We start from the raw sequence: 13,657 nt of genomic DNA on the forward strand, positions 1-13,657 counted from the left end.
GGCACTTGAATTTTCCCCATTGCCGTCTGCCTGATCAGATTTGAACTCATGACAAATCCGTAACTAAGGACTCTTTTCCCCAAACAGCCTCTTGGGGAGTGTGAGGATTTCAGCACCACAAGGAGGTACTGCAGGATGGGAACATGATCCCCTATTGTTAGGACAGCTCCAACATCTGCTACCCTTCAGCAACGCAGCCGATCACAAAGACGCCGCATATTTTGTTAGTGCATCAGCTCCTCACCACAACCCTGCTAAAAAATTAATAAGTCCAGCCATCTGTGGACACTTCATTAAATTATCACAGCTCCTTCTCTCCAACATTATTCAGCATCATTTGTTGGAGCGGCAGAGGTGTGAAACGGCTTAAAATACACTCCTGTTAATGAGACATATTTCATGGAGCTCACTGGCAAATGGAGCAGACTTTGCAATTACAGCCACTCCTGGAGAACACAAGTCCAGCAYCACCTGAATCAGGATAAGGCCAGATGCTTCCAGTCCTTGCTACAAACACCAACCAGCACATCATTCCCCCTCCTTGCTTAGGCAAACCAGACAGGGAGAATAGAAGCAGAAATCCAGGCAGAAGCCAGCTCCTCAGGGAAAGGAAGAGGGTTTTTACAAGGATYGTAACACAGAGAGAGGAATGTCCTTCCTAAAACAGAACTGGGAAGTGTGTGGAATACAGAACACACATGAGAAATGTCAGTGCATAACCAGAATCCTGACTGGGCTGAACACAGCCGTGAGTGCGTGGACAAGGTGGCATGTGCTGAGTAAAAATGAAGGAAGAGAGGGAGAGGATGTCACTGGACACAGCAGTGACACAGGAGCCACACACACAGAAACACAGGGAGCAACCTGGTGGCACCTCAGAGTGCTCTGAACAGCTGAACCTCACATCTCCCAAGGATCCTTCCAAACTCAATTATCCGATGACMTGGAGAAAGTACACAAAAAAAATAGCAAAATACTGCACAAAATATTGTCCAACCTGGCCTTGGACACTTCCAGGGATCCAGGGGCAGCCACGGCTTCTCTGGGCATCCTGTTCYAGGGCCCCAACACCCTCACAGGGAAGAGTTTCTCYCTTATGTCTACTACACATCCAGAAATTTTAGAGGGTCTTCGGAAAAGAAAAACACATCAGCATAATAATGTTCCATCTGACAAAACAAGTAAATCCAAATTCTAGTCAGGTGATATCAAGAAGAGACCAATAAATTATTCCAGGAATGAAATGGGAGCAAGAAAAATGATTGAAGGAGGATCTTCAAAATACAGAGGTCACTGCTGACAAGCACAACTACGAGAAAAGCAGTGRGGGTGAGGTGGGGATGCCAATCCATGGCACATGGTCAGGCTCAGGAAATGCTGCAAGGAATGGCACAGAAACACAGAAAAAATAGATCTGCTGGTGGAGGAGGTAAAATAATACCATTRAAATTGGAGGCAGGACTGGCAGTTCAAGGGCCAAACAACACAAAAGCTCCAGCAGCAGCAGCAGGAAAAGCTGCAGCAGCCACAATGAATCTGATCTCCAAAGACACCGAGAAACAGCTAAAACAACAKTCTAATGCCAGAAAAAATGAATTGAGGGCATGCAAACCATGGAGTCATTTATTTGCTACCGTTGAAGATCATTCTAATAGCAAGGCCAATKAAACCCCTGTGGGATTTCAAGAGAAGCCCTAAAGATAAGGCACAYAGATTGCCTCATCATTTAAGGAACTTCAGGTCTTCATCAACAGACTGCCTAAAAATAAGAACCCTACAGGCTCACAATTACTCTTTCTAAAACAAAATCGAGAGCCSTAACAAAAGAAGAATAAGATCCAAGGGTTGTGGTGGAAGAAAAGAGCTTGACAGGTTAAATAATTTTAGATCCAGGCGAGGCTATCAATTACGGAAGCTCATGTGAACAAGCTATTCAAAGAAGATTAATGCACAGAGAGGACTGTCAGGATAAATTTATCATGAAACTGGAAGAAAGGAAAGATCTGAAAAACTTTTGCAAGCAACTCTATAGACAGTGACAAAGACAGCTGGTACCTGACAACAGGCATTTAGAGACAGGAAATAACCAACAATTTCACCGCGAGCTCCTCGGGATGCGTGAATGGCAAAGAAACCCCGCAAAACCAGGCTGCTTGAAGGTGACAGAACAGCAGACAAACACAAAGCACAAAGAACTTCTACAGACACAAACATGCAGCTCAAAGAGATGGCTGGGACAACACGGGAGCGTGGCAGGATAAAGGAGAACACTAAGAGCCRTGTAACTGCAAATTATCCAGCACAGCCACGCCTGAGGCCCAGGGAATGGGGCAGCACGGCTCAGGTGGGATCAGCACACCACTGACCCCTCCAGCAGCTGCTGGCCATGGACCTCAGAGGAKCAGGGACAGAGTTTTASAGGTGTCTCCATAACRAAACCWATCTTTGCYTGATTTTTACTCTGTTYAATTTAAGAGCAGATCGATGGTGTATCTAAGTCAGAGCTTACTTCAGAAGCTGTCACAGAAGGAAGAGCAACACCTTTACAGAAACATATAAATTATCCGGAGACATTTTCCCATGTTTGCCCCAAAATAGGGGTTTCTATATGCAAATAAGGCTTGGAGAGTTTTTAATAATTTGCAACATCTTTATTTCCCATGWATTCATGTGAATGGTGAGACATGCCCTATACTTTTAAGGACATTACCAAGAACTAACCTCACTAAAATTAATCCTGTCAAATGTCATAACTTCATTTTTCCTTATTAAAAACAATTTTCCTCCATTCTGYTTCCTTTTCAGGGTCATTAAACTTCCTCTTGAATTTCTGTTACAGAAAAATAATGCATTAATCAGAGACMCACTTGTGCCATGACACTTCTTACCCTTGCTGCTTTTGAGTCACCTTTCAGTCGGGGTGAGAGCACAGGTTCTTATTGTTTTTAAATGCAATATTCAGTGAATCAGAACCCTRACCAGTGGCAGCACACAGACCCTTCAGTGTGCACTAAATCAAGCTGAAATCTCTCCACACTGGAGCAGGCAGGGAGTGCAGAACCCGGGCTGCAGATGTAACCATCGCTCTGCTGACAGCTCGGGATTCCGTGCAAACTTGTCAAACAGAATTACACGGGGATTGCTGGGGCTGACAGGCACAGCAGCAAGAGGGGAAAATCTGATCTGAGTCAAAATATGAACAAATGAGAATCCAGTTTGAACAAAGCTCAGCCAAGTTCCTCGYTCAGGGTGTTGATGCAGCATCGATATGGTTTCACTCTGTCCTCRTCCCCCCATCCAGGCCCCCCAGCTGAGCGTCAGCCCAAGGGATTTCAGGATTTGGCCCCTCAGCTCCCTTCCACAGAATTCCTGTTTTTCCGTAGATTAACTCTATCACCTGCCAGATTTCCAAAGGCAGAGGTCAAGATGGAATGCAYGTTGCAAAGAGCTCCCATTTCTCATGGTTTACAGGAAGTTTACATTATTCTGAAGTACATGAACATGGCTTTATCCATTAACTAAACGCTCAAAGGATATTCTCTTTGCCAACTACGAGACTTGAATTGCACTGGGCTTGAATTTCACTCAAGAAACCACATCTGAGTTCTTTTCTGAGCAGCACTRTTACATCATTACTAAAGCAGGAAGCTCAGGCACGAGTGCCACAGCTCTCGCTGTGCCCCCTCTGCTCCAGCTTCAGCAGAGCATTTGTCACCCTCCAGCGAGCACAAATAAGCTTTAACTGGCTCACTGACCCACACAATTCGGGACAGGGATAGTATTAGTCAGAATGGGCTGCTGCATTTGGTTTGATACAAGGTGTAAKAAACTTGAAATATAAAAGCTGAAGAAAACCTGCATTTTTTTATAGGAACTGCTTTTAATATCCTTCAGCAAGCAAATTGAGAGTCTCTTCACCTGGGCTCTAACTTGGTCATTAGATGTCAATGAAGAGTTTCAAAACAAGCAGGTCACRTTCCCTGCTGGGCTTTCCCCAGGATTCCTGTGGTAATCCAGCTGCAGGCACAGCCTGCCCTTCTCTGCCCTGCACATGGCAAGAGGCTCTGGTACTAAATCCCAGCCTGACACTAAAAATTTATAATGGTTTTGAAACTGCACCTTTGCCTTCCAGTTCAAAGGCTCACACAGATTTTCTTCCCTACCTTAACTGGACAAATGTGGATTGAAAGAATTGAGAATGACACAAGGTAGAACATTTATTATCTTAAATGTCTAAACTCTCCCACGTTCAGTAACAGCTGACAGAACCTGTACAAACTGAAGTTGTGTTAAAACCACCTTTCCCATTTACCTGTCATGAAGAAATGCATCTTGATCTAAGTGAATTTATGAAAAACACTCATGCTTTTTTCATAGAAAAATATATTTCCATAAGGAAAATTTATCATCCGTGTCACTTACTGGCTAAGTGCTCTTAAGTACCCTCCTCTGAAGTATCTCTGCTCTGAGGTTTCCAATTCCAAGGTACAGAATGTTCTTTATTCATTAAGATCTGATYGAGATTACCTTTCTCCTCTTGCTGTTGAAGGAAATGTGCAATCCTGGGTAAAAAAGTGCTGTTATTTCTAACATTACCCCATCTCCAAGAAGCTGGGATGGTTTGTCCTGAACTTTGCCCTCAGCCTTAGGTATGGCACAGACTCCAGTAAGAAATTAAAGATTACAACTGAGCAGTGTTTTAGGTTTGACAAACTTCTCAGAGGGCATAAGCAAACAGAATCAAACAACCTGGCTACTTCCGTGCAGTTCCTTGTAGTTATGGCAAAAAACAAAGATAAAATTTCAGCTCAAATTAATGTTTGAAAAAAGAAATCCTTATCTATTCACCAKGCTTTATACAGAAATAAGTGATTGATATTAAATAGCTAAGCACTCTAACAGCCCAGAAGGAAACACAGCACACCTCTGCTGCTGGGCTTTGCAGAGCACTGCTTTTAACTGCAAATCCACAGCCCTGCAGGTGCTGCTCCCTCCCACAGGCTGTGCTCAGGKAATGGCCTGGATCATCATTTCTTGGCCACAACTTCACCCACTGCCTCTCACAAAAGTCTGGAATGAACACAGAATTCCTTCTCTCTGCCTGCCCTCCTCATTTACAGCATCTTGGTACATTACAGAAAGTAACACTTTAAATTTATTGAAGAGAAATTCTTTATTAGCCCRTGGAGAAAAGGTGAAGCGTGGAGATTTGGGGCTGCACCTGAAGCAGCATGAGGCCCTGGCATCTCGTAGCCCAGAATTMACTCCTCCAAGCCACAGAACAGCACAGCCCATCCATGCAGCAATTCCAGGGAAGCACTCTGAGCCATCAGTCTGGAAGCCCCAAGCTGACACAAGCAAGGTGCAAATGAACCTTGCACAGGCAATGTGGTCAGCTAAAAGCTGCAGCAACTTCCCAAGTGAGGCCCATTCCCAACGTGGGATGTGTGGAGGAACTCACAGCAGAGAGTCCCAGCAGATGGGACAGGGACACTCAGCAAGGTCACACCCAGCTGGGGACACCCAGCTCACACATGGAACAGGCTGCAGGGGCTTCCGGGGAGATTCTGAGAGCCCACCTTGGTTCCAATGCAGAGAGCACACCTTGGTTCACATGGTAGTTCTGAGAGCCCCTCTTGGTTCAGATGCAGTTCTAGGATGCACCTTTGTCCCAACGCAGTTCTGAGAGCATACCTTCGTTCAGATCAGTTCTCAGAGCACACCTTGGTTCCAATGCAGTTCTAGAGCACACCTTTGTTCAGATGCAGTTCTCAGAGCCCACCTTGGTTCCAATGCAGAGAGCACACCTTGGTTCACATGCAGTTCTGAGAGCCCACGTTTGTTCCAAGGCAGAGAGCACACCTTTGGTTCCAATGTAGTTCTGAGAGCCCCTCTTGGTTCAGATGCAGTTCTAGGATGCACCTTTGTCCCAACGCAGTTCTGAGAGCACACCTTTGGTTCAGATGCAGTTCTCAGAGCACACCTTTGCTCACATGCAGCTCTTAGAGCACACCTTTGCTCCAATGCAGTTCCAGAGCCCATCTTTGCTCAGATGCCATTCTCAGAGCACAGCTTTGTTTCAGATGCAGTTTTCAGAGCCCTTCTTTGCTCAGATGCAATTCTCAGAGCACACCTTTGTCCCAATGCAGTTCCAGAGCCCATCTTTGCTCAGATGCAGTTCTCAGAGCACACACTGTGACACTGAGCCCTGTGCCATGGTCCTGCAGGCCAGAGGAGCCAGAGCTATGGATGGCAGCAAGAGGGGGGCATTACCCAGCTCAGGGGAGCAGAGACACTCCRCTCAGGAGCACAAAGGGCTTAAGCACACCTGGAATTCAAAACCAAATCCTTCCAATATGCACACTTCCAAATATGGGCCTCAGCCCACTCCAGTGTCCATCTCCAGCTGGAAAAGCAGGAAATCTCCCMAGGTTTCAACACATGAAGCTTCACTGTTCCATTTCCACAGCCACTTTTTAGGAACATTCTCCTCCTGGGCTGTGCTGCCCCTGAATGTGCCTAATAGTTCCAAAGGAGATCTCCTACACTTTTACCAAATATGTCTCAAATTTTCCTGAACCATTTTAAGAGTTTGACATTTCATGGCAGGAGCATTTCTTAATAGAAATGATTTGTCTGTGCTTCTTCTATGAGTAATTACAAAATGAATGCTTGAAAGTAAGATTTCTGTGACTATTTAAATGAGAAATAATAACTCAAGGAGATTATTTAGTTGAGGTGAGAAAAAACAAGTCAGAAGTTGTCACCAAGTGCTTTTGAATTAATGAAACTCAGACACACCTGAAGTTTGTACAAGGCAGYGCCACAGCTGCCTCATCACAGCCGAGCAAATGACACAAAGCTCAAAGCCAAGGATTATCAAATGCAAGGATAAGTGGAAGAAGAGGAAGCAAAACAGCTGGATTCACTTGGGGAAAGAAGATGACAAGAGGTGAAGCAAATCATTTAGTGAGCAGTCTTTAAATGGATATATAGAGCAAATAAATCTGCCTGATCAAACTCAGTGGCCCTGTCACACTTCCCAACTTTAAGATCCTCAAGAATCTGTTCTCTCAACAAAAGCTTCAGGAAAGCTTTAACCAGGCCACAGTAACCAGGGGCTGGGGAAAGATCATCTTGGGAATATTTTCAGCTCGTGTCATTATATTTATTATTAAAATACATACATATTTATTTTTCCAAGATGAATTACAGACACAAATCTCCAAAACTTTGTAAACCTATTTTTAATCCATGTTTTACAGCAGCTTTTTCAAACCCTTTACCCTTCTTAAGATCTAACTGGCACTTAAGTATCAAAGGCAGATTTGCATTTCAAAAGCCAATTAAAAACATAGTATACCAAGGCACTGATTAAAGTGTTGTGGCTTTACATAAATCAGGCAGCTCCTTTGACGTTTCCTACTTCAAACCCATCATAACAATGGGAAAATCCTACACATCCCATGGACTGAATGACCACCACACCTTCTCTCTCCACTGCCCCAGGAAACTGCTGATGACAAACTCCACCTTCCTTTGCTTGGAGGAACCAACTGTGGAGGCTCACATGGAATGGGAAAGAGATGCTCATATCCCCAAACTGCTGCTCATTAAAGAAAACTAACATTTATTGCTGTTTGCAGTTCCTAAAAATTCAGGATTTGCTACTACAAGTCTGTGAGAACAGCAAACATTTGACTACCAAGGTGTAGCAGCACACAATTTCAAGTTACAGACTAATTCAAGTGTTCTTCATAATGGAATATTTCATCACATCTTCTGAGCTGCTTTTTAAATTTAAAGGCAGCAAAGAAGAGTTTCTTTGAGAGGTGCAGTTGCCACGGAACCTCTTGATCCTTACACCTCCAAGAACCCAAAGAGCAAAGTCTTCTCATGGACTATCACACACAAAAAAGGTCCTTTAAGGCCATCGCCAAGTGCTCAGTGAACCTGCCATGATCCATTCCCCTGCCATGGCAGGGTCAAACACATAAATTGATGCAAACCCAAGCCAGTCTGTCTCTGACAGATTTGACAGAACTCCTTCAAACCCTGCCCCAGCACTCCGTGTGTGTTTTGAGTTGAGTTTTCCGACTAATGGTTCACCAAACCCCAGCAACAAAAGAGCTTCAGATTCCAACACCCAAAAAATTTAGMTCCTCCAAACTAGAATATACAGAAAGTCCTTTAAATAACTTAAGRAATTTTTCCAATGTGGCCACCTTCCTGCAGGACCTGGGTAGATTGCTGAGGATCGTCCTTCAGCGGGGCAGCTCAGCACTGAGAACTCCAGCCTTGTATCCGTAGGATGGAACACAACGTGTTTTTACTGGATTTTCCCTGCCCTGGCCTCCATGACTCACCAAGCTCGTCGTTTTTAAGAGTTCTTTCATGAGTAAGAAGCTGTTAAAACATGCAACCTACGCTTCAGAATGCTCCCTTTTACAGATCAGGTGCATGGCAGCACCACACTGACACACCAGAGGAACCCCACACACCACTGCTCAATTAGGAGCGGAATTCACTCCCTCCCACTGGAATTTTGAGGCCGAGGGGAGCCCTTGCTATGCTAACAATGCCCACGCTCACCACAGCCTGAAAGCTGCCAATTAAAACAAAGAGGGTGGTAAGGAATATTAAAAACCACTGTTAAAACCGAGGGATTCAAATGAGGACAAGAAAAGCAATAGGCTAAACCARAATTTAAATATTCCACCTCTCATTCCAAAGCCTTCAGCAACCCAAGTGCCCTTCCCCCTAGCAGAGGATTAAAGCTGGTGCCGCCCTGCCCAGCTCTTGGCACTCGGCTGGGGTGGTAAACAGGTTTTCACACAGCCACATCTGCCAAAGCCTCTGCAGCAGCGCAGCCAGAGGATGCTCTGGGGCAGCTTTCCAACGCTCAGGATGGCAGAAGGCAATGCACAACATGTGTCACCAGCATTTCCTCTAGTTCTGGGCRATGAAAGKATCATTTTATTGCATGGAATCAATYAATAATCTTATAACACAGCTGTCAGGCCAATGTGTGCCAAAGGGGCAACTGGTTGTGTGGGAAAGATCCTTATTGCCTTGGCCTAGGCTGTGTTTGCTCTGTTTTCTAGTTAAGATTGTTTGGGAAAAAAAACAAACCTCACCAGAACTGCACTGTTGTTTGCTGTGGGGTTTTTTCCAAGTAGGTTCTTGGGGTATTTTTTTTCAAGTCCTAGGGTTCTTTTTCAAGTACTAAAAGGCTCTTAAAGATCCCATCATTTCASAAAAACAAGTATCAATTGAAATAGTACTTTCTACCTAGACAGAGGAAAATGGAAGTGGAAATTGGGCAGACATTTTGGCTTACCTTCATTTTTAACCCCATTAACCTCACCTAATGATCATATAGAGCAGGCTGATGGCAGAGGCAGGAGGCTGCAGGCTCTCATGTGGAAAGCAGCAGAATTAATCCCGACAGCAGCGATGCAAGGAGGTGGTAATTGCTCRAGAGAAGTGTGGGAGAACTGCCTTTATTGTCCTCATTGCCAAGAAACTCGGGAATCTATTCCTCATTAAGAGACTCTCAAAGTCACTCTTTTAAGGTATAAAACCCCAATTTTTYTATTTCTGACACTGCTGATGTTTCACAACAATGCCACAAGCCAAGTTAATGGGAACAACATCCGAATACAAATGATGGAAGCGGCAGCTCTGGGGGACGCAGGAGCACCAGTCACGAAGAATTCATTACCCCGAGACATTTATTAAGCAAAGGAAAAAAAAAACTGTTTGAAAAAGGCTGGCAAACATCATTAGAGAAACAAAGGAAAATTGCTTCTTAGGCTTTTTTCCTAGTACAGTGCCTTAGTTTACCTCGTTTTTTCATTTTGGTTGGTTTTTGAAGTCTCACCCTTGCTCAATAATTACAAATCTCTTCCTGCTTTACTGTKTACAAGACACAAACTGACAGTCCCAAGCCCTGAGAGGACAAGTGACAGAACACATCACTTTCCCCAGCCATAATCTTTATTTTTACCTGCAAACTTCACCTCCTCATTGCTTTTTACCCCCCAAATAAAAACTATCACCTATCAAGTCTAAAGGGTACTCAAAACACCAAAGCTGAGGTCACAACTTGGGCTTTTTAATGGAAAAAATTACACATTTGATTGGTTGTCAATTTTCAAGCTTCCTTGTTCATACCTGATGCTCAAGAAACAGAAAAATATGAATCCTCAGCACTTCATTCTGTACCTGTCTCCCAGTCCTGCAAGGATTGTACACACTGCTGTTAGAAGCTTCCCAAAAGTTTCAGATGGAGCAGGTAAATCTCCACATACAAGCACAGAAAGTTATTTWAAGGTTATTTATACATAAAGAAAGYTAAATCCTGGTTTKTTCCCCCTTCTAAGCTGTGGTAAATCTCCATTGTGATTACAGACACCTGACACTTCTCTTAATCCATTCATTGCAGCTTTGCTGATCTCCAGCAYTTCCTGAGAAGTCCCCACACATTAAGCTGCTTACAGAACACAACACTTCCAGCCAGTAAAACGAGAGACAGTCCCAATTTCCTGACAGCTGAGGGAACCAGCTCATGCTCCTTGGGAAGCACCTCCCCATTTTCCCAAGGGCAGAGTTCCCCTCTCCATCAGCAGCTCTCAGCCACAATCCCAAAGCAGAGCCTTACCTGCCACGGTGAGCTTGGCTGTCCTGCTCACGATGGTGCCCAGGCTGTCCACGGTTGCCACACACTGATAATATCCCTCATCAGGTTTGTTGTGCTTGGAATGCACCACGCTGTTAATTAATAGAGATCCATCGGGCAGCAGCTGGCGGCGGTCGTCCGACACCAAGTTGAGGAAAGTGCCGTCCTTCTTCCACTCGATTTTGGGAGGGGTCTCGCAGTGCGCCGAGCAGTTCATGATCACCGACGCCCCACGCACCGACAGCACGTCCAGGGGCTCCACCAGGAAGTAGAAAGGAGTGAAGGTTCTCACCAGGGATTCTGAAAATCAGCACAGAATTTTGGGTTTAGTTTTCCACCTTCCTTCAAGATACTGCAATGAGCACAAGCACTACCACCACTCACATCCTGTCACTGGACAGGTTAAAACCAGCTTGTTCTGTATGACAGTGTTTTCTGTTGTAACTATTCACATCGTGGACCCTCAGATTCCCAGACATTTTCATCCCTAAAATGTATTCCCTGCCCTGCTCCTGGCCTTTGTGGGGTGTGGGTGCCCTCACAGCAGAGCTGTCCCTGTGGTTTGTGTCACCAAGATTAGGAACCAACAAGAACAATTCAGCCCTCAAGAGAAGTCTCCCATTCTGAGCTTAACACATCTTGCAAGTATCATACAGTGTTTTTTTTTACTTCCCATCCTAGCCCAGGATAAACATGATTACTTTTCCATTTTAAGTATTCCYCAAAGAGTTCTGTAATTAACATCTCCTTTGCATTAAGAAGTGAATTTTAATTACTGTCTTTCTGGTGTATTTGGTCAAGCAGAACGATTGTGTGTCAGTATCATTTTGACTTGTCTGAACTTAATCATCCATAGAAAACAGAAGACAAATTCGTCCAGGGAAGAACAGTTTTCCACATCAGCATAATACTGGGTTCAGGAAAAAGGGGACCTTGGGTTTTAAAACCCACCTTAGAAATAAATAACACCCATATAACAATATAACAATATAACAATAACACCCATATTTTGAGCACTCAGCTCAAAACCATTTCATCTTTCACAGGTCAATAAAAAAAAGTTCAACTATGTTATGACTACCTTAAAGACAAATATGTATTTAATAATGGTATTTGTTTAATTAAGTCACAGAATAATTCTGGGGTTTGGGGAAAATGCGTAACCCTGCAGGCGACCTTCACTTGCAAACAAAGGCTGTCCTGGAAGCACTGCAGCTTGTGCCATTGCTTGGTTGTTTGTGGCGTTTTAAAAATCGGATTTACCTTCTAAAATGACCTTAATTAACAAATTGATATGATTCCCTCTATCACAGAACTACACAGAGAGTCCCTGGTCTCCAAAGAGCCTCGAGAGCTCAGCTTCCCTGAGAGAGACTCCAGCCTTCCTGCACCGAGCCCATTGTCTCTGCTACTCACAATGCACAGCAACTTGGAGATAAGGCAGGAGTGGTGTGAAAGAAACAACAGATAAATGAGCCTTTGCAGTTGATAGCGTTCAAATGCTCTTTTACCTCCAAGAATTCAAAGGGGAAATAAAGGAAAACATTCTAGAAAGACTGAAGTTCCCCTAGTGRCAGTGTCAGGCTGGAGACCTGTTAGGTTGGGATCCAAATCCTTGGGATTGTCTTTCTTGAGGATAACAGAGACAYTCCAAAACCACCCCCGCAAACCAAATATACAGAACAAAAAAATAAAACTTTAACGCTTTCTAAGAGCTGCTTATTTTACTCTGGTTTGTACCACCACCTACGTATGGATGTTCTCRATTCTCTGAATCTCTGAAATCCTCAGTCTCAGCTCTCCAAATGGCACAGCAGAAACAAGAGCCACGAGCAGCAGGAAAATCTTTGACCTGTTTATCACTATAATCCCTTCCAGTGTCCCAGAAAGTAAAGGTCTTKGTAAAATTAAAGACTGAGCAGCACAGTCCCTGGGTTTTCCAAGGGAAGCGCTCTCCCCAGCCTATTGACCTTCTTTTTTCCCCCTCGATTACAAGCTCCTCTAAGTTTCTCCAACATAGATCCAAGCCCCTGTGAGAACAAAATACACTGGTTTGAGTTTTGCTTCACTCTGGCTTTTCAAATAAACCCCAGGAAATGTGTGAAAGGGGAAYGACAGCTTTTTGTTTGCCCTCCAGYGCAGACTGGAGCAGATYAAGTCCATCRGTGGGATAAGATCAGTCTTGCCCTGGAAGCAACAAGGTGTCCCAGGAAATAGAACAGAGCAGGGGATGTCAAGAGAGAGCACACCAAGAGCTGAGAGCAGCACAGCAGGGATCACAAGCCTTGAGGAAGAATGGGAAGTGGATTCTCAGGCAGGTTTCAGAGGCACCAAACTCCTGCCAAGRGTCCTGGGAAGGTACAGCACAAGCWGCTCTGTCCTGGGATATCACCGTGCTCCTGCACTGAAAGCAGTGGGGAAAAATGCAAAGAGCTGGGGAATAATCCTAGCCAGCTTGAAGGAACTTAAACCAGAACTGAGACCATTTTTCTGAGTATCTGCAGTTTGGGTTTGGGGCACACTGGAGAAGCACACTGCAGCTCATGCTGCACTCAAGCCTTGATTCTACACAGAAGGGTTTGGACACACTTGAYCTTAATAAACTCCTGTACCTGTCAAGAGCTGTCTCTCCACTCCATCASCCTATTGATCACTCAGCTCGATGACAGCAGCTGATTTCGGGCAGAAGGGGCAAATTCGGTGCAGGAGCCCTTCCCCTTTCCACACACRGATGTGCACAGGCATGGACACACTGCTGCCTCCGTCTGGGCTAATGCTGGCCCTAAACAAACTGACACTAAAGTCTGACAAGTCTGTCTTTGTGCTCAGAAACAGCAACAGGTAAATCTCACTCATTCCCAGCAGGTTTGGGTTTATTTCCCCCCAGATCTGCTCTGGAGATGAGTGGCAGGGAGCCAGCTGTGCCAAAACACGGCCGAGTGCCCTGGCACAGACAAGATCTGTGTGAGCCACAGA

At 44.6% G+C, this 13,657-nt stretch overlaps 1 protein-coding gene across 1 annotated transcript in view; it reads right to left on the reverse strand.

Moving 5' to 3' along the window:
- NEO1 (neogenin 1) overlaps nucleotides 1–13,657 on the reverse strand; it is a 165,931-nt gene that overhangs the window by 101,138 nt on the left and 51,136 nt on the right. The window contains exon 2 of the mRNA XM_057378764.1: nucleotides 10,664–10,981. Within this exon, the coding sequence (XP_057234747.1) occupies nucleotides 10,664–10,981 (318 nt within the window). The remainder of the gene's footprint in view (nucleotides 1–10,663; nucleotides 10,982–13,657) is intronic.

Source organism: Malurus melanocephalus, unplaced genomic scaffold (assembly GCF_030028575.1).
Source record: "Malurus melanocephalus ecotype Western Australia unplaced genomic scaffold, MMel_1.1 scaffold_372, whole genome shotgun sequence".
Lineage (NCBI taxonomy): Eukaryota > Metazoa > Chordata > Aves > Passeriformes > Maluridae > Malurus > Malurus melanocephalus.